The 25,678-nt window shown below is 36.7% G+C and overlaps 1 protein-coding gene across 9 annotated transcripts in view; it reads right to left on the bottom strand.

Moving 5' to 3' along the window:
- Nucleotides 1-100: 100 nt before the first annotated feature.
- The window catches only part of LOC117225760 (glutamate receptor ionotropic, kainate 2), a 221,495-nt gene continuing 195,917 nt past the window's right edge, over nt 101-25,678 (bottom strand). For 5 of the 9 annotated variants that reach the window (XM_033479510.2, XM_033479526.2, XM_033479535.2 and 2 more), the window contains 8 exons: nt 18,971-19,075; nt 11,657-11,929; nt 8,804-9,001; nt 7,923-8,148; nt 7,679-7,843; nt 6,311-6,411; nt 4,392-4,673; nt 101-2,008 (listed from right to left, as the gene is read on the bottom strand). In XM_033479510.2, coding sequence (XP_033335401.1) covers nt 1,907-2,008; nt 4,392-4,673; nt 6,311-6,411; nt 7,679-7,843; nt 7,923-8,148; nt 8,804-9,001; nt 11,657-11,929; nt 18,971-19,075 — 1,452 coding nt within the window. In that variant the 3' untranslated portion in view covers nt 101-1,906. Of the gene's footprint in view, nt 2,009-4,391; nt 4,674-6,032; nt 6,101-6,310; nt 6,412-7,678; nt 7,844-7,922; nt 8,149-8,803; nt 9,002-11,656; nt 11,930-18,970; nt 19,076-25,678 lie in introns of those variants that run through there. The other 4 variants (XM_033479517.2, XM_033479554.2, XM_033479544.2 and 1 more) reach the window with 2 other exon arrangements.

Genomic DNA, 25,678 nt, shown 5'->3' with positions numbered 1-25,678 from the left:
TTTCAATTGGAAAATATCGACATTTAATTTGGATACTCCTCTGAGAACAGGTCTCGATTGAGGAAGGATCGATTGGAAAGAAAGTAGCCAAATGGATGGATTTCCGTCTTCATGTCTTAAATTTATTCGCCGTCTATCTGCATATACACACGTTAAATGACACCAAACGTCTACTTGGTTGTACTTGTTTAACGCTAAACACATACTCGTTTGTCTCGCGTTAGTTAAAATACTTCGCATTGAATCGTTCTACTTTCGCGCGTACCGCCGCGGTATTTACACAAAGTGTACTCGTGTTCGGTGGCCGTGTGTGTGTGTGTGTGTGTGTGTATGTGTGTGTGGTGCGTGTACGCGTATGTTTATTCGTTTAAGTGGACGCAAATACGTGATTCTAGACGACACCTTGACCGTCGCCTATTTTTCTTTCTGTTTCAATGTTCTGAGAGAACTCGCATCCGAAATCTCGTTATCAATTAAGAAGATAGACTACCGAGGAGCCTTTCCTTCGATTACAAGATTATAATTCGTCTATTAGATCGATTGAAACCTAGTTGCAGAAGCAGAGAGAATAATGAGATCTAACAGATATTTGAGGATAGTGTCTCTCGAGTTGAAATAATGCTGGAATAATGCTGGAATAATATGAGTTCAACGACGTCGTTTTTGCCATTTTTAGTAATTGATTTTCTATCTCGATGTTTTTCGTTCATGTGATTACTATCTATATGCTCATTTTTCAAAAATTATAAGAAATCTTGTGCAGCCCTTATTTGACCAGTTAGACTTTTCAATTTATAAGATTCGTGGTATAAACTTAACACTCGCGTATCCACGCTATAATAACATCTCTTTGGAAATTACATGAAAATTTATAAATTTCCGATAAAATAAGAAATTTAAGAATAGTTTTTCATATTGATTTGCATGCTGAATAATTTTCTTAGTCGTACTTGGCAGCCATTTGAATCGCAAGATTCCAGCGTCCTCTTCTTAAAATATAACTCCGATTATCTCAATGATTGCTTGAACAGAAAACCCATAGCCATTCAATCGAGGGGATTAATCAAGATAAAATAGCCTCGAGATCTTGCTTGTCTTTGCAACAAAAAACTCCATTGTGTTTTTACTACGGAAGTAAGAAACTGCAGAAGAAATGTAGAACGAGTGCCGAGGAAGAGCGTTCCACGAGATGGGTGTACTGATGAACGAGATACAACGGATTTGTAAGATTAGCATTCCGAGGATGCTTACGTCGTAAGTTCTAACAGTGAACTTAGTCCTCAGCTGTGCTCAGACCCTATTTTCTATTCAATTTGAGGGATCCCTATTTCTGGAGGAAACGATTCAAATTTTTGATTCGGCAAACTCTAGGTTAAAAAATTTTTTCTGGAATTTTCAGATGCGAAGAGTATTGTTGCCGCGAAGTGTTATATATATATATATTGACTTTGTTATATCTCGTTGGCCAATTGCACCCTTCTTTCTCGCGAGACTCCAGACTTGAGGAAATCGATCCTCTATCGTGACCAAAGATGTGCGGATAATTATCGGTGCAAGTTTTGTGATAGAGTACCAAGAGACGAAAAACTCTCTGCGGGCGGATTGACACGGTTGACAGTGGAGAACAGTCCTCCCCCTCCCCTTCCCCACCCCCGGCAGTGGCGAATGTCCGCAGAGGAATTGTGCAATGTTGGTGATGTCTCGCAACGTGACACTCGCGGCGGTGTTCTACTGTCGATCTCTAGAAAAAGTAAAACGAACTCTTCTCGCAGTTCTTCCGTCCAGTGCCACTCGATGCGCTTTGTACTTGCTTCATGATCCTTTGTTTGCTCTCCCTGTCCTTGCCATTTAGTTACGCTCACGGTGATCGCAGAGGTGAGAAACTTGAATTACGTGGAACATGTGGCTAAGAACCGTCGTAGTCGTGGGGCGGTGGTGGCGGTGGTGCGTGATGGTGCATGTGAATGTGTGGCGGCAGTTCGACCGTGGGAACACCCAGGCTGCTTCTCTGCAAAGAGATGTTTCTCAGAAAATGCTTTCATTAGTTTCGACCACATGGAACGTCGGATTTTATCAGAAAATAACAAGAATTGCGGTATTTATTCATCCATCTTACCAATCTTGTTGATTGCAGAAAGAATACGCACTAATATTCAATGGCTAACATTTAGCTTTAAAACATGATGTTTTGATGTTTGACTTGGGTCGTTCTCCAGTAGTTCTTTCATATGTTATCCATAGTTAAAATTGTAGTATATGGAATATTCGAATCTTCCTAATGGATCTAAATTTTTGAACTATTTACTATTATTATTCTTAATGTTCATAACTCTTTTCAATGGTAATACTGGTGGTCCTTCTAACGTAATTTACAAGGAAAGGAGTCTGATAGATTATGACATATTTTAAGAAGAAAAGGTAATAGGGAAATTCACTGCAGTTTATAAGAATCGGGCAGGGATATGTAGCGGCACACGGTCGGCGACCGTAATAACCATAAAACTGTCCGCTTGCAGATGTCAAGGGTTCGACTGAGAGAAAACGTCCTTGACGTTTGCAAGACCCGGAAATTCTTTTGTCTCTTTGTTTTTTATCACTGCCACATGCACTGCAGGCCTAGTCGCGGAGAAAGTCGCCGGCCGCGTACCGCTACCCGGCCGAACGGCCAGCGCGCCCCTACAGCGAGGGTACGACGATGGCTGCCTCCCCCGCCAAACTAAGCGGGGGAAAAGAAGACAGCGAGTCTCCCAAAAAGGCGTGGCCTTTTTGGGGGACATAATATAAATAACAGCGGCAAGAAACTGAACGTCTTCTCGTCTAAGCATTACGCCGAGCCTCTACACGTTCAACTATTCCGCCGCGCTCCATCTAGTATCCATCAGCACCGCGCGTCATTGTATATACATCTCTGAATAAAATCTAGTGCAATTTCACTCTGTGTCCTTCCGTTGTACCCCGAACATATCGCGTTACAGATACTTTAAGGGATATGATATGAAAGATATGAAACGGGTATGACAGCAACGTATAAACAATGCTGATTTACTTAATACGTCTTGTCATACTAAAATATTTAAATTGATTGCGTACAGAATTTCTCATAAATATTCCGAATCGTAGATTACACACACGAGTTTCCATGAAAATGAGTGAATATTTTATAACAAAATTTGCAAAAGGGTATTAAAAAATGTTCAATATATTTTAAAAATAATTTTATTGATGCTAATGTCGATGAAAAGGCACGCGTTAAATATTTTCCTAGGAACTATTTCTCATAAAAATTTTGTAAAACTTCCCTTTTATTATTTAAGAACAAAATATATTATGTATATGTTAACTGAAATATATTTTATTCATATTGATGTACTTTAAACGAAAGAAAGATTTAAAATTGCAGTAATTATAGAAATTAATGAAGTGCCTCCTATTAATGATCCTCCAATCGTATCCAATCAACTGAACCACTGACAATATGATCCCAATCTAATTTATATATAAAAATTATATTTGCCGTTATGCTACTTCATTTATCACGAATAATTGCAGAAGCAGCCCAAATTAATGATTACACTGATGCATCAAAAGTGTAGCAACTAATTGTGGATAATAATATCAGTTGGTATTTTCCTCTCCATTTCCTGTTATTGATACGCGCAGTAGGTTAACAGGGGGCGAATTGTCTTGTGTAAACATAAATTAGTACTCACGAGAATCGTTACGATATCTACGTACGTTTACCATTGTACTACAAAAATAGTGCACAATATCTCCGCCATAATCACTATTAGTTGATATGACTTTTGCAGTTTCTTTTTAGAAAGTAACTACGAAGTAGTTCTTTTTTTTCGAATTTATCGCATAGCCGAGAAATTTTAACGTTTTAACGTTTTCATCGAAAAGTTTTGCTAATGCTAACAACACGCATCTGTTATTTTGGTGCTCAGTTCACGCGTGTGAATTGTCGTGAATTATTATTTAACGAAAAACGTTGCAGAGAAAGTATAAAACATTTTATACATTTCAGAAATCGACAATTTATTGAGATTTGGTCTACACGAAAGAATATGCAATGAGAAATCATGCATTTTGCACGAACAAGTGGTTTTCGTCCTATACTTCTCGAATTTGAGAACTGGTTTCATTTATTTTATAAGAAATATGTGTGTGCCAAACATTTTTCAAGACATCTTTCATACACTTCTTCATAAAAAATGATGTGTCTAATAAATATTTTCTGTAAACATCATTGAAATTGAGGTTGACCACCGGCGACACGTGTAGGGAATAGTGGTTCAATACGCTGATCTCGGCACCATATTTCGAGATCAAAACGAGGTGGCTACGATTCCGAGCAAAAAGGATAGTTGCAAGTTGAATCTGTGCAATACCTGGGATCGCATCCCGTTTAAGGGGGTGGCAGTGGGGTTGTCCTGCGGATAGCCGATCACGTGCGTCGTGCACTTCTCGCAGGCGCGTCGTCGTCGCGACGATGCGTGGCAGCGCAACGCGCGACACAGTTCCCGAGCCATCTCCGAGCACAGTGACTCTTGCTGCTGGTTTTGTTGCTGTTGCTGCTGCTGCGGCGTTTGTTGTTGCTGTTGTTGCTGTTGCACTGACTGCGAGATCCCTTGTAGAGAACCGGAACCGGTTGGCGTTGATATTGGAGCTCTCTGAATTCAAAGAAGCCAATGATAACGTACCAACCCGAGCAACACTTAACACTTTGAGTGGCGCGTTGGCCACATATAAGTGACACTGATGTTTAACTGGATTCTGAAATTCATTTTTATTGTAATACATTGAACAAACTGAATGTTACCAGGATTTTTAGAATACAAAATAATTCATATGGTAAATCTAAACTTTCTACATTCGATTTTATTAATTAAATGATTTTGACATTGTGGGAATTTTGGGACTTGAGATTCGGCACTTAACGTGTTAAGTGGTTCACGGACGATGAGATTTGTCTTGAGACATGCCTGGTGGCAAAGTCTCAAGTGAGTCAATTCTTGGACCATTTTTTTTTTTCATAAGTTGTGGCATCTTCTTCTTCAGTTTATAAAATGGTTGCGACAGTTTTTGCATAGACACATTTGATTACTCAGTTTCGTTACACATGCACTGTGAGTCTTATAACTAGGCTATGGATTTTTAAGCAAAATAAAAATGGTCTGCATTAACAACAAGGGGCAAGAGTTAAAAATATATGTGTATCTTCTCTTATTTGATCAACTCGTTTTTGTCATAAAAGCGCAAAATCCGCGGTCCGCTTATAAATCTATATCAGACCTGGTCACAGTGCATATTTAGACTAAAAGTTGAAAGGATCGGATAAGGCTGACTTTTCTGTATCAATCTTTTTATCCGTATTAGTATTTACTGATAGATCGTTGATTAAAAGTTAAAAATTTTTAATTAATTCAGGTGACTAATATTATCTAAATATTCTTAGAGATAGGATGAAGCGTGGTGTAGCAGATTAGAATTAGTCTAGATAACTTTGAACGTTTTACGAATTTCGAAAAAGAAGTCAAGAATATGTCTCAGTAGACTCAAATCCAGTTGTGATAGATTAGAACCTTTTTAAATTGTTTTTCATAAATATATTAACCAGAAAAAAAAACAATAAATATCGAACGACATTGTGCTGTATTAAAATGGCACCTAATTCTTATCACAATATTTCCTCAAGCTTAATTTTACTTAAATCTTGCTGTATTATCGCGTATAGTTCACGCAGGTCAAAAATGGAGCTTCATTGTGGAAATTCCTACGAGTTCAAAAGAGATCATTAAACTTAATCCCATCCCTAAACGTAGCAACTCCGACACTCGACGAAAACATTGTACTGCTAAAAATTCTTGAACGATTCCGAACTATTGATCGGAGTTAAAACTTTAAAAAGTTGTTATCAAAGAGCAGACAAAATTAACGACACGGTGGAACGTGAGACGGATAAAAAACCGCAGCTGTATATGACAGCAAAGAAAAATTAACGAGACAAAGTGAGATTTGAAAAAACGGACCTTGGTTCACGACTGAGCTTCGTGCGCTTGTGGTCTGCCGGCATGCTTCAGTGGAAGATGAGTTCATGCTGCGTTGAAAAAGCCCACGGCGATGCAAATGAAACAAAAAGTGACAAAAACTCATGCATGCAGTTCATGCGCCGTGTCGTACTCGTCTGTAAAAAGCGTCTATCTATTCCATGAACGAATTGTTTGTTAAATAATTCATAAAACTCGGAAGGTACTGTTGTATTTATGTTTCTCGTTTGGCATCATCATTTTCATCCGGTTCGACTCACCCGTTCCGCCGGCGTGTTCCTCCTCGAGTTATAGCAGAATTCGAAAATAGCGATCAGCACGGCGAACGCCAAACCGCACAGTAGAACGACGAAAACTCCACCTACGAGGCAACAGAAGATATTCATCCTCAAGCAAACGTAAAAATTTGTTTGTCCTGCTCTTGGATAGGACATTGTTCTGTAGAAAATGCATTTAACCTGTCGCAATTAATGTGATAGGGTTGAAGGAAGGTACATATGAGGGAAAAAATCGAAACAATCGAGAAATCCATTATGAAGTGTTGGTTTGATATTTGCGAATCGATAGAGTTCATCGTCGATCTATATCACTGTTGTATGTGGAAGAGCTAATACAATCGTTAATGCAAAAATCGTTCACAAATACTGAAATTTTATGAATTGATTGAATGAAGAAAACTGCTTTTCACATTCAGGTTCGCACATCAACATGTATAAGAATCGTAGATTTTTTTCATTTAGTACCTGGAATCTCGTCTGAGATTCATATTGGCTTACAAGAAAATACAATCGACAACAAATTTTTAACAATATAATTACGTACAAATGCAGTGTGTAAACTAGATGTGATATATTACATTAGATATATTAGATTAATGTGCACTGCTACAAAAATAAATTGAAAAACGTTTTCAAAATCAAGAGAGTTTTTTACTTTTTCAGTATTAGACCTCTTGCTTTGTTTCTTTAACTTGTTAGCAATTTCAGCACTACCATTCAAAGTGAACACTGACATCGAGCAAGAAAATCATCTCTTGTTACGATTAGCTGGAATAGAGTCTACGGAAACCTAGTTGTCATTACTGTTATTATTCGAGTTTGTGGCGGTTTGGTTTTCATTTCTAATAACTTTCTTTTCTTGGCATACGGTAGAAGCATTATCATTGGTCTGGTTTAAAATAAGTTCATAGTTATTAAAATATTTAGCTAGGTGCCTCTCTTCCTTGCAATAAAGCAGAATATCTCCTCTCCCCATAAATAAATACAATAGACAGTGCCTATCATAATTAACCTGTAAGGTATCTGAGAGTTTGTTAACATCCTCTGCTTGCACATACATTTTCCTGCGAAAACTTAGGACTGTTTGCGATCTGGGACGTTGACTTGATGTTTAACTTAGATAATTCCTGAACAATTATCTCATCCGGAATTATGGGACATACATTTGACAGAATGATACGTTTTGTGATAGGTTTTGCAAAGTGTAATTTGTGGACTACATTGTACAATTGAATTTTAATATATTTCTAAAATTAAATCTCTGGCAAGTGTAATAGTAATTACTAGTTTTGCAAACATGCACATCTAAATTGCAATGTAAAATCAAGTGTTTGCTTGAACGAAGCTGACCTATGTTATCCACTCCCAAAGAGTTCGCCTTACTCTCCTTCCCTTTCTCAGTCCTCATGCAAGTGTCGCCAGGACTCTTCCACCATTTGTCGTACAGCATCTGAATCTCGCCCTTCTCTTGCAGTTCCAGAATTGCCAAAGATATCTTGTCTCGCCAAGGTGAGCCTGTAAAATATCCAGGAAAAACTTTATAATCGCATATCGTGTGCGATACGTTGAAAAATGAACGGATAGAACGCTTTACCCATAGGTGTGGCGATTCCGTAACCTTTGCTGTCAAGAAGTCCACCGATCTGAGTCAAATTACAATCTCTCTGTACGATATAATCCAGCATAGTCGACTCCATCAAAAAAGCGTAGTCACCTTGGAGGACCCTCTGAATGCCCTCCTCGTATGTCGGTACGAACACTGATGGTTTCTTGTTTTCCATGAACCGCCACATTTTCTTGTACGTCTCGATCATGGAATCCTTTCAGCATGTGTGAATAGACAAAATTAGAAATTCCTTGAAATTATTGTAATTCACAGAGTGCCCCATAGAAAGTGTTATCAGTTGTTTTTCTTTTCAGAAATCATTGCAAACATCGATTAAAAGGATGGTGTTTGAACGTTTATAATATTGATGTTGAAGTCCTGTAGTGTCTCATTCTTGAATGGAATCATTTTAATAACTTTTTGCAAGTAAACAAAGAAGTTTCTACGCAAGAGGAATTCTTCAATTACGCGCGAAGTGGCAACAAATTACTGAATTTGAATATTATACTCTTGAACCTGTCACTGTAACGACCGCAGAACTTTCCACATGACTTAATATTTTATAAACCATTGTCGTGTCAGACTGCTTTGAGCTCAGCAATCTAAGGTTTGAAATACGGTTGAAATCTTTATTTAAACAATTTTCTTACTGGAATTGCCATCGATATAAGGATTCCATTACAACAAATCCATAAGATGTTTGTTTTGGTATTTATATGCATTCAATATGTACATCAGTACAGACGTTGAAGAATTGTATAATACTAATTTATTGTTCAATATGCTAATTCCAAAACCTAGATATTTGGGAACGTCTTCTATTATACGCAAATACACACAACGTTACACTGAAGAATTGTTTCCTTTACCCTGAAGAAGGTCATGGTACTTCCGCTGTCGAGGGTTCCGTACGCAATATCTGTCTGACCAGCGAGATCCTCAGCGTTCTCGATCGGTGTTATCATTCTCTCGACCGTGAGGAAAGCCGCAAGGTTAGCAGTGTAGGAAGAGATGATTATCAGAGTGAAGAACCACCAAATGCCGCCTACAATCCGCGTGCTGGCTGCCTGATAATTAATCGCAATAACCATTGTGACAACAATTGATTGATACCATTGATCAACAATTGATTGATACCATTGATCAACAATTGATTGATACCATTGATCAACAATTGATCAACAATTGATTCTTTTCAATGTCAGTAGATGTTAATTAATATACAGAAAAGTCTGCACAGTTTCAAAAATTATATTCAGGCACATGATAACATAACGAAAGTCTATCGACATTATTAAATAGTCATCTCAATACATAGTATATAAATATCAGTATAAAGAATAAAGTTAAGAATGGCATAATCTAATAAATTACACGGCTATGGTTTGTGACCAAGAAGTCGATTGGCAAGAAAATTCTCAAGTATTTTTTGATAATAAGAAAATGAGGAAATCATTAACTGATCTCTGCTAAATGGAATCAGTTGACAGTGGGCATGTAAGTACGGAACTATCATTCCGTTGAACAATTGGAACCTAACGAAAAGATTATACTTATTTAAGAAGAAAAATCAATAACAGGAAAGAAAAACAAAGTAATAAAATAAGGACAGTGAGTTAATCGCTCGAGTTTCCAAAAATAGGTTCATCAAACTAGTATAGATATTTCTAAATGCTCAGATAATTATACTTGTGATAGATACAATCGACATTGAAGCTGCACGACATTACGTGCCATTATACAGGGTGTTCCACAATTATTTTAACAGCCGAAAATGAGGAGTAGCTGAGGTCATTTGAAGTAACTTTTTCCTTTGCGAAAATGCAATCTGCGGCTTTGTTTACGAGTTATTAACGAAAAACACTGACCAATGAGAGGTGACGGCGCGTAGTTCGAGAGCCCGCAGCACGAGGCTTTGACAGATGGTCCGGACGGACTCGAGCCGCGTTCGAAGTATTAAACAAGTTACGAAGCGTGAACTTTTCGGATTTTTTTTGTATTACGTAAAAGTGATATTTTTAAGAAAAACGCTGTTCATCTCTACTTTAGAACGTCTGAAGAATATTCACTAATTTTTCGGACCCGAAATAATAAGTAATTTAACCGTGACGGCCGTTTTAATTTTATAGTGTGCATGACATCTCGTGTGTAACATATGAAATTTTTAAGCAAGGTGTACGGTGAAGATTAACGAAGTACGTAAATGATATTTTAATTTAAAACGCAGATTCAACGAACGCAGTTCAACGAATGAAATAAATGAAATAAATAATAATCGTGTTAAAGGACGTAAGGGATATGTTTGTTAGAGAAATATGAAGAATATTATCAATAAGAAACTCACCCATTTAGTTGTAAATCCACTTCATGCACGGAAATGTGTGCAGGAGGATAGTGCATTGACCTCGTACAATGTATGATGATCTGCGCAGCTGATCTGTATCCGACGGCGACGAACAGAAGGATATCTCCGGGCAGGCAATTTCAACGTTTACTTTCACTGCATTATCACTAAACACTGATCACTTATCAATAATATTTATGGACCAACTTTCCTGGGTTAATATGTATGGCCCTGAGCAGATTGTTTTATGCGACGCGTTCGAAGTTCATATTGTTAAGAACACATACCACGTTGACGGAATGAACTGCGGAATACTAGCACGATGGCTGACAATGTTCGCGTTCGATGGGAAACAGTTGAAATTCGCTCGTAGGAAAACGAAACACTGTCGGCCATCGTGCCAGTCTTCTGCAGTTCGTCTTGACAACGCGGTACATACGTGTCGTTAAAAGTGAGAACTTCGAACGCGTCGCTTAAAAAAATCGGCTCTTTTCAGAGCCATACATATTAACCCAGGAAAGTTCGTCCATAAATATTATTGACAAGTGATCAATGTTTAGTGATAATGCAGTGAAAGTAAACGTTGAAATTGCCTGCCCGGAGACATCCTTCTGTTCGTCGCCGTCGGATACATGAAGTGGATTTTACAACTAAATGGGTGAGTTTCTTATTGATAATATTCTTTATATTTCTCTAACAAACATATCCCTTACGTCCTTTACCACGATTATTATTTATTTCATTTATTTCATTCGTTGAACTGCGTTCGTTGAATCTGCGTTTTAAATTAAAATATCATTTACGTACTTCGTTAATCTTCACCGTACACCTTGCTTAAAAATTTCATATGTTACACACGAGATGTCATGCACACTATAAAATTAAAACGGCCGTCACGGTTAAATTACTTATTATTTCGGGTCCGAAAAATTAGTAAATATTCTTCAGACGTTCTACAGTAGAGGTGAACAGCGTTTTTCTTAAAAATATCACTTTTACGTAATAAAAAAAAATCCGGAAAGTTCACGCTTCGTGATTTGTTCAATACTTCGGACGCGGCTCGAGTCCGTCCCGACCTTCTGTCAAAGCCTCGTGCTGCGGACTCTCTCGCGGACTCTCTCTCTCGCGCCGTCACCTCTCATTGGCCAGTGTTTTTCGTTAATAACTCGTAAACAAAGCCGCAGATTGCATTTTCGCAAAGGAAAAAGTTACTTCAAATGACCTCAGCTACCCCTCATTTTCGGCTGTTAAAATAATTGTGGAACACCCATATGAAATACAAATTCGAAAATATTTTCAAATAAGTATATAAATTCTGATGATTACGTCTGTTTTTGGAAATGCAGGGAGTCATTGTGCCAAGGAGCCATTGAATTACCTTAGGATTGAGATCGCTGCCCTGCTGCATCAGGGTGCCAATAGTGAACCAGAAGCTGTTGGCCAGTGAAAACTGGTTCTCGACAACCTCGGAGCCCACGTGACAGGGATGCGGATTGTTCCATTCGTACGGGCTGAATCGCGCTACCACGAACATGGTCACAGATACGAGAACATACGCTGCCAAAACGTACAGCCAAATCTCGATGGCCAATGGGTTCATGAAGGAAAAGAGACGAGCCGGATGACTGGTCGGTACCTGGAATTTCATTTCCTGCGAATCACTTTACGTGTCAATTAAAACGCCGACATAATAAAATGATACTTTTCTTTAAGTGCCATTTTTGAACCTTCCATGAGGGTTGGGAATACAAGCCTAACTAGAATCAATATAATACGAGAAATAAAAAGTTTATTATAGTCCGTCCAGCAAAAATGTATTACAGAATCGTATAAGGACTACAATATATTTGGTGTAACCTCATATTTTAGTTTAATTAACGTTGTAATGTTAATTATATGTAGAAATCTACGTCTATTGCATATAATGAGGATTGTTTATGAATCGATTTTCGAGGTATGTTTAGAATTTCCTGGTAATTAATTATGCTCTTCTCAAGCAATGTGCAGTACTAGTAGTGGTAACTAATAGCATCTTTTATTACAATAATCATGTTTTAAATCACTTTAGCCTCAAGATTTAAGACCAAAACATAACTCAAATTGAAGTTTAAGATTTTCTGACAATTGCAATTTGTGATTACTTTGAAGTGTTTGAAAGATTCATGAATCGTCTCATAATTCCTTTGAACTACTTCATATTTATTTCAATCTTTTTTCAATCTCCTGAACAACTATATCTATAGTATCTCAGTAGAATCATAGAGTGAAAATGGATATGCTTCTCTATAGTCTTTTTCTACAAATTATACGCATTGTGCACTCGAGAAATAATCTTTTTAGAGGTCGGATTTCAATATTGAGATATATGTGAAGAAAGCATAATTTAACATCTTTTTAAAAATTGTTTTTAAGAATTGTGTAACGCGTTGCTCTCTCGAATATTGTATATTTGTTATTTGTTTAAGGCCTGGACATTTCTTATTTTGGTAAAAAACGAATGGTATAATTATTTTTGTTCTAGCTACCGGAAGACATTTTAACTTTATTATAATTGTTGTAACTTAAGACAAAGCGAATTTGTGTAAATCTTCACAAACTGATGATTTCTAAAACTGTAATCAACGATCACAGCCATAAATTATGTTCGTAATGATGATCGAGGGGAAATATAATAGCAAAACTATTGAGATTACAAAAATCTGTAGTCGACGAATAATATGCATCATTTTCGTCGTTTTCCGCTGCAAGAAATGCATTATACAGCGCCGCGCCGTCTCATTTACGCGTTTGTCGTAAATTTTGCTATGTATTTCATCCACAACGTGGCTTGATATCGAAATTTTGCTTGGCATGTAATCTCTTCTGTCTATCAAGCAGGATTTACGAGGTGGGCTCTATTTTTCGTCACGCTTCATTGTTGATCGCGGAAGTTACGATCTTGGAAGCAATTGAACGGAAGTTACTCTCGTTCCGTTAACCACGCTTTTTCTTCGTTGCAAGAATGTATCGATACCTTATCCGCGTATGTAGCCAAGTGCAAGAATATCCGTTAATACCAAAATCACCGTTTTTATTTCGTTACTCCTCTATAGCCCATTATTAGTGGAATTTTGAAATCACACACTGATTTATCAATGTCTTTTACTTTCATTTCGTTTTTAGTTACAATGTTTTAAAAGTTGTGTTATCAACCTCGTTATCAACGAGGCTATGCATCGCAACTTCTAAATCTTACTTCACACATCTGGAAGTTATGTTATTATATAAAAGATTGAAGTCGGACAAGAATTTATGACTGGAACAGCGTTACAATGAGTTTCCTGAAATAATTTTTCGGTGACGACTTTTCGTCGTTTGCAAATAATGTATTTTGTAATTCCGGATTTGCATCTTTTCAATTTTCAACCGAAATTCAACAGTATATAGGCTTCGTGACGGTGAAATGATTGCCGGTGAAATAACTGTCGGTGATTTCAACGGGTTCAATATTATCAAGAGTTCTAAATGTCAATTATAGTGCATTTGCGGTAAAACGTGAGTCGATGTATTGCCCGTTGTTCAGAAGAAGTCCGCTGAGAAAAGTGTAGAACCGATTTCCACCAACCCACTCATGTTAACGCTCTCGCAGAAGTAGGGGATAAACGCGTTTCCCTTACTGGCAGAAATGATTTCTTCCTATTGGCCCTATAGGCCTTACTGAGCCGCCATATTGAATACGTGGGACTCGAGCTTGGTCGATTAAAAACAAACGACGCCTCCTGAGTTTCGTCACGTCTCGTTCTCCCGCGGTTGCCATTTTCAACTAGGAACATATCAGACGCGTGTGCTTATGTTTTGACTTATCCTTAAAGCATTAAATTCAGATTCTTCTGATGAACACATGATTATTTGTACTTAATAATTACTAATTAATTTCACTGCATTATGCAGCCAACGTGCTGCAATATGTCGGTATATAAACAATGCCGGCGAAATGCGGTATCGGAAAAATCATGTTGATGAAAACATTGTCGGTGAAATAACTTAATAATAATAATTGGTGATTTGAAGGTAACCCAGATGCGCTCTATCTTGTTTCTTCTATGCAGCATGAGTAAATCTGATTCTATCAAATGTAAGGAAGATTCATGTGTCACGTTTATGTATGAAAAAAGAAAAAATATCGAGTATGCTAATATCACAAATATGAGATATTCTCCGATCGTTCTATACAGCGGTTCTCCGAGAGCTTTAATACGAAGACGACAGGTGTACCGCATCCTACCGGATGGTTGATCAATTACGACATCGAATAATTAAAGGATGGTTGGACCGAAGACAGTGGCAACACGGATTGCAATTAAGCGGTAGCATTACACTAATTAGAGAGTTCGCTGGTTGACACTAATTGCTGGCCCAGATGTTGAGAAGACCCTCGACCCATGAGAATCGTTTAAAACTTTGAAAGAATTGTCTGCGTTCGTTTCCTTGCGTTTGCCTTCCTACGACTTCAGAGTGTAATTCACGAGAACATCCAGGTCCGAAATCCACGATAAAATGAAGGAAAGCTTGAAATACAGAAAACGTTTTTTGAAATCAAAAAGTATATTGTCTTGCCGTATGCTTGCAATAGTCTTCTCAAATATTCATAGGTTTCTTTTGTTTTTGAGAAATCAGTTTTTATAGCAGTCGCCTTAGGTGAACCTAACCTCTGCACTCTTAATTTTATTACCAAAGCGTTTTATTTTTCATATACGACGACTTTTGCATTTTTCCTTGGATACATAATAATAACGTAAATCTATTGCTCTCGAAAATCCAATTTTGTGCATCGTTGCACACAATTATAAGCCTTTACTTACTAGTAATTTAAATTGTTTAAAATAAGAAATGTTTGCATGCTGCTAATAAATAATCGACTGTGCTGCTTTCAAGTGATGCGATATCATAGCTTTTCGTTGCTGTGCTTGCAGAGCGTTATAAACGAACTATTAATTAATTCCGTGGAAATGATGACGAGATGGGATCGCGAGGAGCTACGAGATTGATATAAACCCCGAGTGAATGATTAATTACCACGTTGAGAGAGAAAGCTGGATCAGTTTAATTGCTGTTTTATTGTGCGCAAAAATGTACCATTATGTCTATACGATATCACAAAATCAAAATCATCGCGGCAGAATGATATATTTGATATGATTAAATTCGCGGAGATCACGGTTAGTCTCGACACGATGCATTTTTTAATAAATATTTACAAATAGCAACATACATATGAGATCGAAAATGATTAAACCTTGTACAAAAAGTATTAAAACTGTGAAAAAAATTCATATCGATTGATATTTTGTTAATAATAACATATAAGGTATTTCACAAAACTCGAGCGCCTGAAATGCTATACTTGATTCTGATAATAAAGAACGATGTTAAAGAAAAGGATGGTTTCCTTTATGCATATGATTTTCTTTCTGTAAATTTCAAAGTCATAAATGTTCTTCGAATAGGACCTCAAATTTGTATAAACATAAAATTTACAGTCAAGATTAGGGGACCAATAATATAACGAGCTTCGATATCAAGATTTTAATTTCATCTTGAATAGAAATCTTTAAGAAATAAAAGTAAATAGACGCAATTAATGAAATAATTATTAGAGGGAAAAATGTATCAAGTAATGTTTAATTCAACTACATTTTGAAATCATGTTTTCTATGACAGATTTTTAACAATAATGGAGCTATTCGAGGTACACCAATTAAGTAAAAGTTCTAAAGTGTGATAACCATACTTTTCAAAGCGGAAATATACAAGTACGATCGTCGCTGTCCGGCATAAGTTGCATAAAAAGAATTTCCTTTGCTTTTGGCAAGCTTTTGAGATTCAATGTTCCATATCGCGAATCTGTACCCTAGATCGCGATCCAACAAAGTATTCTTGGAACTGCGACTGCCGCATAATCAGTCATCGTCTATTGTTTTTTTGTTTAGGTTGCCGAGCTCGTTTCGATGATAGATTCAGGAAAGATCGCGCGCTCGTTCTTTATTCCCGTAAAAAATCGTAGGAAACGTGGAGACGGAGAAACGGGAAGCGGAGAGAAACGAGGCAAAAGTGGAACTGGCACAGTCGTCTCGTAAATTTGGCCGAACGAAACGCCCGATTGAGTTTTCTATCGATACCCGGCGCAAATAGGAGGCGAAACGCGGAAACGAAGCTGAAACCCTGAGAAGCACGAGCGTCTACAAAATTTTATTTAGGATCCAACACGGCCGTTTGTCTCCGCCTCTCAATCCTCTCCTCATTATAGCTGGTCGCTGTTATTCTTGCGCGAGTAGTTACCCTGCAACAACATTCTCTTGTCAATCTACTCGATCTTTCCGAATAAAGGAATATCGCCGGAGGTTCACGACGAGCATAAATGAAACGGCTCCCCGTTGAACTTGCAAAAGTATTGGAGATTTAATATTATCTGATTGTTCTGGATTCTAGATCACGCTACGATGAATTGGTACGTTTCATTGCACTCTGCAAGAACATCGGGAAATGAAATTTATATTTTACTTTGATCGAAGAGGACTTAAATTGGAAAAAAATGTAACGATAGCGAGGCGATCGTAATTAACGAGAATGGAACGAGGTGCAACATAATTTTCGAGCATTTGATCTGCAATTAGTAGTTTTACAGGAAACCCTTTTATTTTAATGTTAGTGGTACAATCTTCAAAGATTCGAAGATTTAGAAAAATTCTTCCGAATTTGTCGACTGCTTGTGAAGAAAAAGTTTCGCGACCTGTTTTATACTGTGAAAGTACTATCTTAATAGAAACTTGAGAAGATTTTATGATTTTAGCAATTTCTTAATTTGGATATTTAATCTAATCACTACATCATGGATCATTGTGCATAATCATAATTAGTTGGTAATAATATATCAACAGTTTGAGAAATTTCAATTTTAATAAGAAACTCAGTATTTGAATTAAATATAAAGAATGTAGAGAGTTGTAAAGAAATCCGAGAAACGGAATTATATAAAATGCTGGGAAGCTTAACTTTAAATTCTGCTAAATTAAGTAAAAAGAGCCCGAGTCTCGGATCAGCAAATCCTTGTAAGAAAACTTGGACCATCGTGATGAAATTGAAATTCAGCTATATGAGACGAGTTCTTTAAAATTAAATAAAAACTCGGAGCCCCGACGACAATGGATTCTCGTAAAAAGAACTGTAGGACCGTCATTTTTGGAGTCCCAAAAAGTTCGAATTAAACGAACATGGTATCTGAGATAATTCAGTGAAATCTTTACTGCGCAAATTACTGAATAATGTAAATGTATCTAATACGGGCAACGCTTAGAAAAAATGTAATTTCATCTCATAATTATAGACACGCGGTCTTAGAGACTGCTGCGTTAATGTAACAGATATAATAACACTGCGCAAAAGTTTTTCTCACTCTGGTTTGAATCTATTTTTAATTGTGAAAATATATATTTCAAGAAATTGCTCCGAATCAAATCGTTCCGTAATTCGTAGGAATTTCTTTCCATATACTTTTGGAAGATAAAATACGAAAGAGATATAATTAGAACAATTTATATCTTGCCCCTCACTTTTTATGGCCCATTGAATTGAATATAAAAGACTTAACACCTACAAAGACGTATTTCACTTACAAAACGCTACAAGGAAGTTCATATTACTTATGACGTAAAATGACTTGATATTTATAAAGGCAGTCCACAAATTTCGTAGAAGTAAAATTAAATAAAAAATATTTCCTTAATTTTTAAGATTCTTTGTAGAATAGTGATAAAAAATAGAGACTCAAAACACTATGCTAAAGTTAGCTTGGATCAATACAGGGACGCGGTAGAGACAGTTTTAACATAAACTAGCGGAGTGAAACATATTACTTTCCATCTACAGTCGTGGACAAATTGTATACGTGGACCACTCGGACACCTATTAAAGCGGAATAACTTTTTTGAAATTGGACTTAACGAATTGAATTTGTTTGAGATGTTAGAAGGACCAGTTTGTACAAAAATCGACAATGTGTAAAGAAATTTTTGCAAAAATAGCAATTAGACGGATTTAAAAATTTGTTTTCATTCCATCCAATTGCAGTTCTTCAACAAAATTTTGTATGCTTTATCTAACAAACTTATCTAACTTAAAAATTCAAAAATGTGCATATATCATGAGAATACCTGTTAATAGTTGGAATAAAAAGAAACAGTTAGGATGTGTAAAACTGACTGTACATAAATTAATAGACTGATGAGAAAATATAATGAAAGGAACTAGAATTTTGGTTATGGTTTAGGCAGTAATATACTTTTCTTAGACTATGAAACAATATAGAGCAGTGTAAAATTCTAAAACCTCTGGATATTTGAAGATTTAATGAAGCCACCAGCGTAAATATTGACTTTCAACTTTGACCAAATAATTCCGTCACCCAATTATCGTGGGTAACTAATGGCAACTATTCTCCGTGCAAGCGCGAGACAAGTGAGATTAGAAATCCTGAAACGTCGAGGATCATAAATTCGGGCTTGGATTAAATGGGCACTTTGTTCAGCTCGAGGATTCTCTTAGACGCTGACCGGATTTCTCATCTTTCCGCGTGGATAATTGCCCTGCCGTCGATCAGGCAGATTCACGCTGGCAAGGGTGAAATTTCCGGCGGGCCTTTATTTCTGTTTCTTACCTTGAAAAGGATCGAAATACCGAGGTTCATGAATGGCTTCGTGAAGTCGATCACGCTCTCGCGAGCGTAATTGATGGTCATCGAACCGACCGCCAGATCTGCTTTCTGTGAATAAAGATAGATTGCTTCGATTAGTATTTGGAAACGGCGGAGCATGTATAGCCAGGCCACGTATATTTTTGTCGTATGTTTGCGAACGATTTCCGATCGAACACGTGAACGTAGGTATGCGACCGAGGATAAAGCCGATCGTCACGGAAATATTGAATAATCTAAAAAGCATGGTTAAACACATTACAGTAGACATGTTCGATCGGAAATCACTGGAAACGTGTGAATGTCTAACTGTATTTCCTACCTGTCTGCTTCATGTGTTCGAGTGGGTGATGTGTAAAAAAGCAGTGCTACGTAATGTGGGACTCTATCGCTATTCTAGATTGCTATTCCGTAGAATGCTATGTGTCGGCTAAAACGATATTTTAATAAATTGGTAAATTAATGTTTAGACTATACTTGAACTATTAATACGTTCACTGTTGCATTTTGGAAATTGTGTTTAGAGAACAACAATGATGTTGTAGAAAGAGTGCTGTCTTCACGAAAGCCTCGCATCAATCAACGTATTAAAGTCTAATCTAGATCATAATATAGTGTTTCCATTCAACCAAGAGAAGCTACTTTAGTAATAGATACCTGACGCTAATATTCGCTCGAGCTGTTCTCTTCGCGGCACAGTCAGCAACCGAATAATTTTAGATTCGCTATCATCCATAAACCGCTGCTAATTCAAAATCGAATCTATCGTTCGACTTTCCGAATCCTTCCATCAATCAGTTTATTTACTGTATTCTAATAAGTTTTGTAGAATAAACTCTCTTAAAAGAATTCAGTGAGGCTAATGGTCAATAAGTTCGAGCTTGAATCCTGTTTCGGTGATCAAAGGGGTTTGGGCGAACCTGCCGCGATATACAGTAAATTCTCCCTAATCGATGCTCAGCTTATACACAAAAAAATGGAGAATTTGGAAAGAGGAGGTACAATTATTTGAGCCTTGCGGCTCGTTTCTATATGTAGTTGTTGAGAATCGGTAACTATAAAAACGAGCCGCAAGGCTTGAATAGTCGAATCTCCTCTTTCCAAATTGTCCACTTTTGTGTACAAACTGAGCGTCAATTAGGGAGAATTTACTGTACTCGGCCACGAAAAGGAGAAGAATCGACGAACCACTGCAAAACAGGTCTTCACGACCTATATAAGATGGCATAAGTAGTTGGGGTACGTTATTCAACTTCTTTTTCAGCGTCTGGGGAACGGGAAGCACTGACCGCGCCGAGGGGCATAGCACTCGTGCAACCACAGCCTAGTCAGATTTATTTCTAGTTGCTTCTGCTTGGAAACCGTACATGTGGCCACGACCGATAAGGGGAGTTGAAAGAACTCGTCCACCCTTTCGTTTCGTGACTGCTTCAAACCTTTCTCCCTCCTCCTTCTTCCGCGAATTTGTCGTTAATAGGAATTTCATTTGAACCGCGGTTTTCCTCCAGATAGCTCCTCTACACTCGGCTCTCGCATTCGAACGATGACCGAACGTCGTACAGGGGGGGATTTAACCCTGAAAACGCGATGAAAGATATGTTCTGACTGAAATCATATATTTATGTCCAACTTTTTGATATATAATGATAAGACATTATATCTATTTTTTAACAACACTTATGATCAAAAATATAATTATAAAATACATGCTATGTTGAATATCCAAGTATTATACCAATCAATAACTCATGAACAATGAATTAGCAACTAATGTACAGCAAATTATTAAAAAATTATAAAATATTTCCAGCACTGCTTTGCAATTTCGAACGGTACTCAATAATTACATCGGGGGCGTCAATAATTACATCGATCCTTCTAACTACTCCAATAGCATTTAGTAGCCAATTCTTTTTTTTTTGAAGGAAGGTACGACCCTACCTTTAAAATGTGACCAAAACGAGCACTGCACCTCGCGGCACCCATAATTAAAAAACGAAGTAAGATTTGAACATATTTTATTAGATACAACTAAAAAAATGTGGGCAATAGAAAAGTGTGCTCTGGCATAATTTAAGTACATACTTAGTGCATCAAATTATGTCTCTCATCACTTAATTAAAATAAATGAAATAATTACCAATAATATGAACAGTTTCATGTGATTTGGAGATAGGCCACTTTCAAGCTGTGTAGTCATCTCCAAAGTGAACAGGAGGTACAAAGAAATCATAGTAAAATAACCATATGTTCGATTAACTTTATTAAATTTAGGATTATTAAATTTATAAATGACTACTAAATGACTTTATTTCGTGTTTTTGGGGTAAATGCCCCACTGTGCGACGTCTTACCGACATCTCTCTGAAATCTTTTATTCGTAACTACATGAATCTTGTCTAGATTTCGCGAGAAAATAAAGAACTGTATAGAGTAGAACACTTATCATCCGAACCAATTAGGAAGCATGACTGTTAGGATAATAGTTACTTAGTGAAAGTGCTAGATTAAATGCTGGTTGATTTGCACAATGAATCGTGCTGTGGATTGTTTTTTACTGAATTGTTCGCCTGCGAAACAGGTTCGGATTCAGATTCGCAGGTTTGCATAATCGAGGTACTAATGTTAGTGATAACTAGACTGTGGATGCTTATGCAACTTCTCATTATTAACGTCTGCTACGAATTTAAATTAGCTTTCATTTTTTGTTAACATTAAGCAATTTTAACATTTCCGTAACCCTCCGCCGACAATACGATTATTTACTAACGCAATCTTTTAACGAAAAATGTAATAGATTTGTATTTTGTATTATTCCAGGCTGTACAAAAATCTGACATAATTCTGAGGTGTATTTACTCAAATCTCTGATTTAATATACAAATGTTGATCGAATGTAGTGACACGCATTTTATTTACTGGGTTATAACACAGTGATTCATTTTTATCTTTTACTCTGTTAACACGTTCGCTGTGGTTGACGCGGATCCGCATCATTTGTAACCTTTGTGCGGAGCGGCTTGACGCGGATCCACGTCGTAAACATTTATTTGTCGCGGAAGCGAGACAGTGAAACATCCACGATGCTCACGACGCGTGTTAACTTCATATTGTTTCTGGTCTAAAACTCGCTGTAAGCTAAAGTCCACAATCTCTTGTTTTATCACACCTACAAATGGATAAAGCAAGGGAAAAAGAAGGAGAAGAAAATGGTAGTTTGAATATCTTCGGAATGAAAGATGTTCTCTTTCGATACATGAACGACTCTATCCAATTTTCTTTACATGTTGGATATCTGTATTTAACACATTCGCTACTACGAATTGTTTCATTGTCTACCCTCATTGTTAAAATAATTTCTTAAATACTATGTATCTTTATTAAAAGAATTCTATGTATCTTTATTAAAAGCATTCGAAATAATGAAAGAATTTAGCAAAGAAACTAAATAACTAACGTATAATAAAATTAATTTGTCTACTGTTTGTAAACCACAAGACCGTGGACATTACACATGTGTGACAGTGGTAATGAACGTAATGAATACCTTTGACAAATATTTGTTGATTCTATTTAAGAAAGAGAAAGAAACGCTTATGGATCCAAAATCGTCAATCAATGAAATTACTGATCAGCATAACTTCGAGTCGATATTAACGGCTCGTCACGCCGTGTCATCGGTCTTCATCGACAAGTCGGCTCAATAAATGCCATAATACCTGACGCAACATCCTCGACATAACGCGAATTCGTGCTGCGGCAATTTCGGCTTGATTTACAACTGCCGTCTAAATTGATACTAAATCGATAATGGAATAATTTGTTGCTTCTACTTTCAGTAATGGACAGTTGACAGTGTGGTTAACCGTCAACGTATTCTACCACATCCATTAAAGATCTCGCGTCTAAAGCGACGCGAGGAATTCATTTCACGTGTTTGTTCGCATAAACACAAATAATCTCCGTTAAAATTGCAAATTTTTAATGTTTTCTTCCGAGACGGGATTACTTCAGCGTTCATAAGGTTTCTTCGGTGGCATTATAAATTCATGATTTAGGAAGACGATGCGGAGGGCGAGGGAAATTTTCTAGAAATTATTAAGAACGAATCGATTATCATTTCACGTGGAGATTTTAAAATCGCAAGGAAGACGCATAAAATCAAGATAAATAAAAATGGCGAGTTCGTTCCTTTTTCTTATAACAAGGAAATATCTCGAAGTGACATCATCCGACTTTAATGAAACTTCAGGAGGATGTACTTGCTGCAAAAATATTACGCAGATATTTCGTGTTAGAAGTTATCGGTTATATTTAAGAGATCGAATATCTCTGGAACTATTAGAACTAGAGGATTGGTCTAAATAGCAATTTTAATTGGTTTAAAAAGTACACGAGAAAATAACCCTTTTATGTACTTTACATTCAAATTCTATTTTCTTGAATATTTGCAAATGCATACCTAAACAGAGAATTCGGGATAAACAATCAGGTATGTGACTTTCACAATATTTAGAATAACGATATAACGCTACATCGTTGTAACACTTATCTAATCGTTTTACACAAGTACATTACGAGTGCTTTAACATCCGCCGTCTAGTAATCACTTTTCATTTACATTCAACTACCGAACCGAATCGTAATCCCTCTTCTTCTAGAGCTACCACATGGACTATTGGCTATAATCGAGTTGTAACGGCGTTAATTACACTAATTTAGTAACTCCATTAGAATATTCGATCCCGGTATCCCGGAATCCACGACTTAAGCTCGCACTTCATCAATCGGCTATGCGCGTATTAGCTGTTACGTGGACATGGTTGACAGCTAAAGCTATGCCAAAGCAAGGGTGGTTTCGCGCTTCCTAGTTAGGGTGGAGAACGGTGCATTTCCACGCGTTCCGCTGCGCTAGCTCGTGATTTGCATTGCAAACCTGCCTAGTATCCATTGTAACACCCGTGTCTTCGTTATCGGCATGAGAAACTTGCTCTCCTGAATCCAAATTCTGCGTGGGGCTAGCCAGTACGCAATAAAATGTACTTGCACGTTTCTGCTGTTTTTTTTTTCATTCATGTTCAGTTGTTCGGTTTTCTCTTTATATTATTCGTGGGGATACAAGACTTTGGTATACAGCCTCGAGATCTCTCGAGGATCTTGGCTTCAAGTATATTTTTTACGGTGATCGTTATATGAAAGAGTATGAAACGAAACTGCCACGAGCTAGCTGACGACGCATCAAAAAGAGTAACCAATTGTATCCAGCTGTTTTCATGTATTCTTTTTATGTATGCACGTACGGTTTCTAACTTTGAATATATTAGTAGCAAACGTTTATTTTTTCCATTTTTCAAACGCGCTAAATTTTCACTTTACAACTGCTAAACCCTGACAAGATACATTACGTATTCTATGTTAATTCCAAAAATAGTCAAAGATGACACAAACAAATATGTTTGTATTAATATAAGTATGTATGCAAGAATATGAGTTTCTTAATTTATATCATTCTCATTGTACATCCAGTTTTAGTTTGTATGATGGTTTCGAAACAACCTCTAATGCTTATAACGTCTAAAGTCGACTATATTGCATAATAGTAATTGGTATAGAAACAATAATTATAAAATAACTATTTTGCGTCTCTTTCTGAATAGTTTCCGAACTTATATTCACTAGTCGTTTATTGAGTCACACTGCAATAAAACCGTAAAATGAAAACCGATTATCGATGACAAAACTCTGATGTAGTCTTACATTCATTTTGTCGTAGTGGAATCAACGTATACATAAGCATAAATGTAAGTGTACGAAACTGGAAGTACGTTTGTAAAGCTTTTATTTCTCTGTTTCTGTTTGAAATATTATTAAAAATCGCATCGTAAGAACGCCCGACGTAAAGTGGTGCACTTCACCCCAAAAAACTGAGCAAAAGTCGATTAAAAAAATCTTCCGTAAAATATACAATTTTAGCTTTCTGAGATAGTTTTGAATGCAGAAGAAACAGTATTCCAATCTCTTCTCTTATAATTTATATTTTTTATTATAGTTCTTGAATTACTGTTCACTCATTAATCATTTTTATACGATGCAAAGAAATCGGGTCAACGTCTTTATTTACAGAGTTCTTTTAGGTAAGTGGTAAATTAGATTATTGCGCTTCTGTGATTAGTGATATTAACAAATTACGAATAATTCAATGGAGCACATTGTATTTCAAAGAATTCATATACACAATTTTATTATATTTCCAAATGAGTTCCGGTTCTTGTTCCGATGTCATTAGAATCAATACGATCTTTTGTTTATGATAGAAAATTTGTGCCTATAAGAATTTCTAATCGTTTTTAATTGGGTTAAACGAGGAATGCGAGACAGATAGAGATAGGACCAGACTCAGAAATAGATGAGTTCGATGCAGAATGAGACTAATTCATTTGTAAATTTTGTATTCTGTGCATGTTTTCGTGAAATTGTAGTAATTAATGGTATGATTTTATTCTGAAGTGCTTTTGTTCTCCTAGAAACGAATAGAATGGATCAGACCAGCTTTTGAGGCCGAATACTCCACTGTGCGTTTCATTCAAGAGAGCTGCTATTTAGCGCTTCAATATACTGATTCCGCGTTCCTAAACAAATTGTGGAGCCGTCGCACAGTGTCCATTTTCTATA

The sequence above is a fragment of the Megalopta genalis genome, chromosome 6 (assembly GCF_051020955.1).
Source record: "Megalopta genalis isolate 19385.01 chromosome 6, iyMegGena1_principal, whole genome shotgun sequence".
NCBI lineage: Eukaryota > Metazoa > Arthropoda > Insecta > Hymenoptera > Halictidae > Megalopta > Megalopta genalis.
The sequence above is the reverse complement of the archived record's forward strand: the minus strand, read 5'-3'. Positions and strand labels throughout refer to the sequence as shown.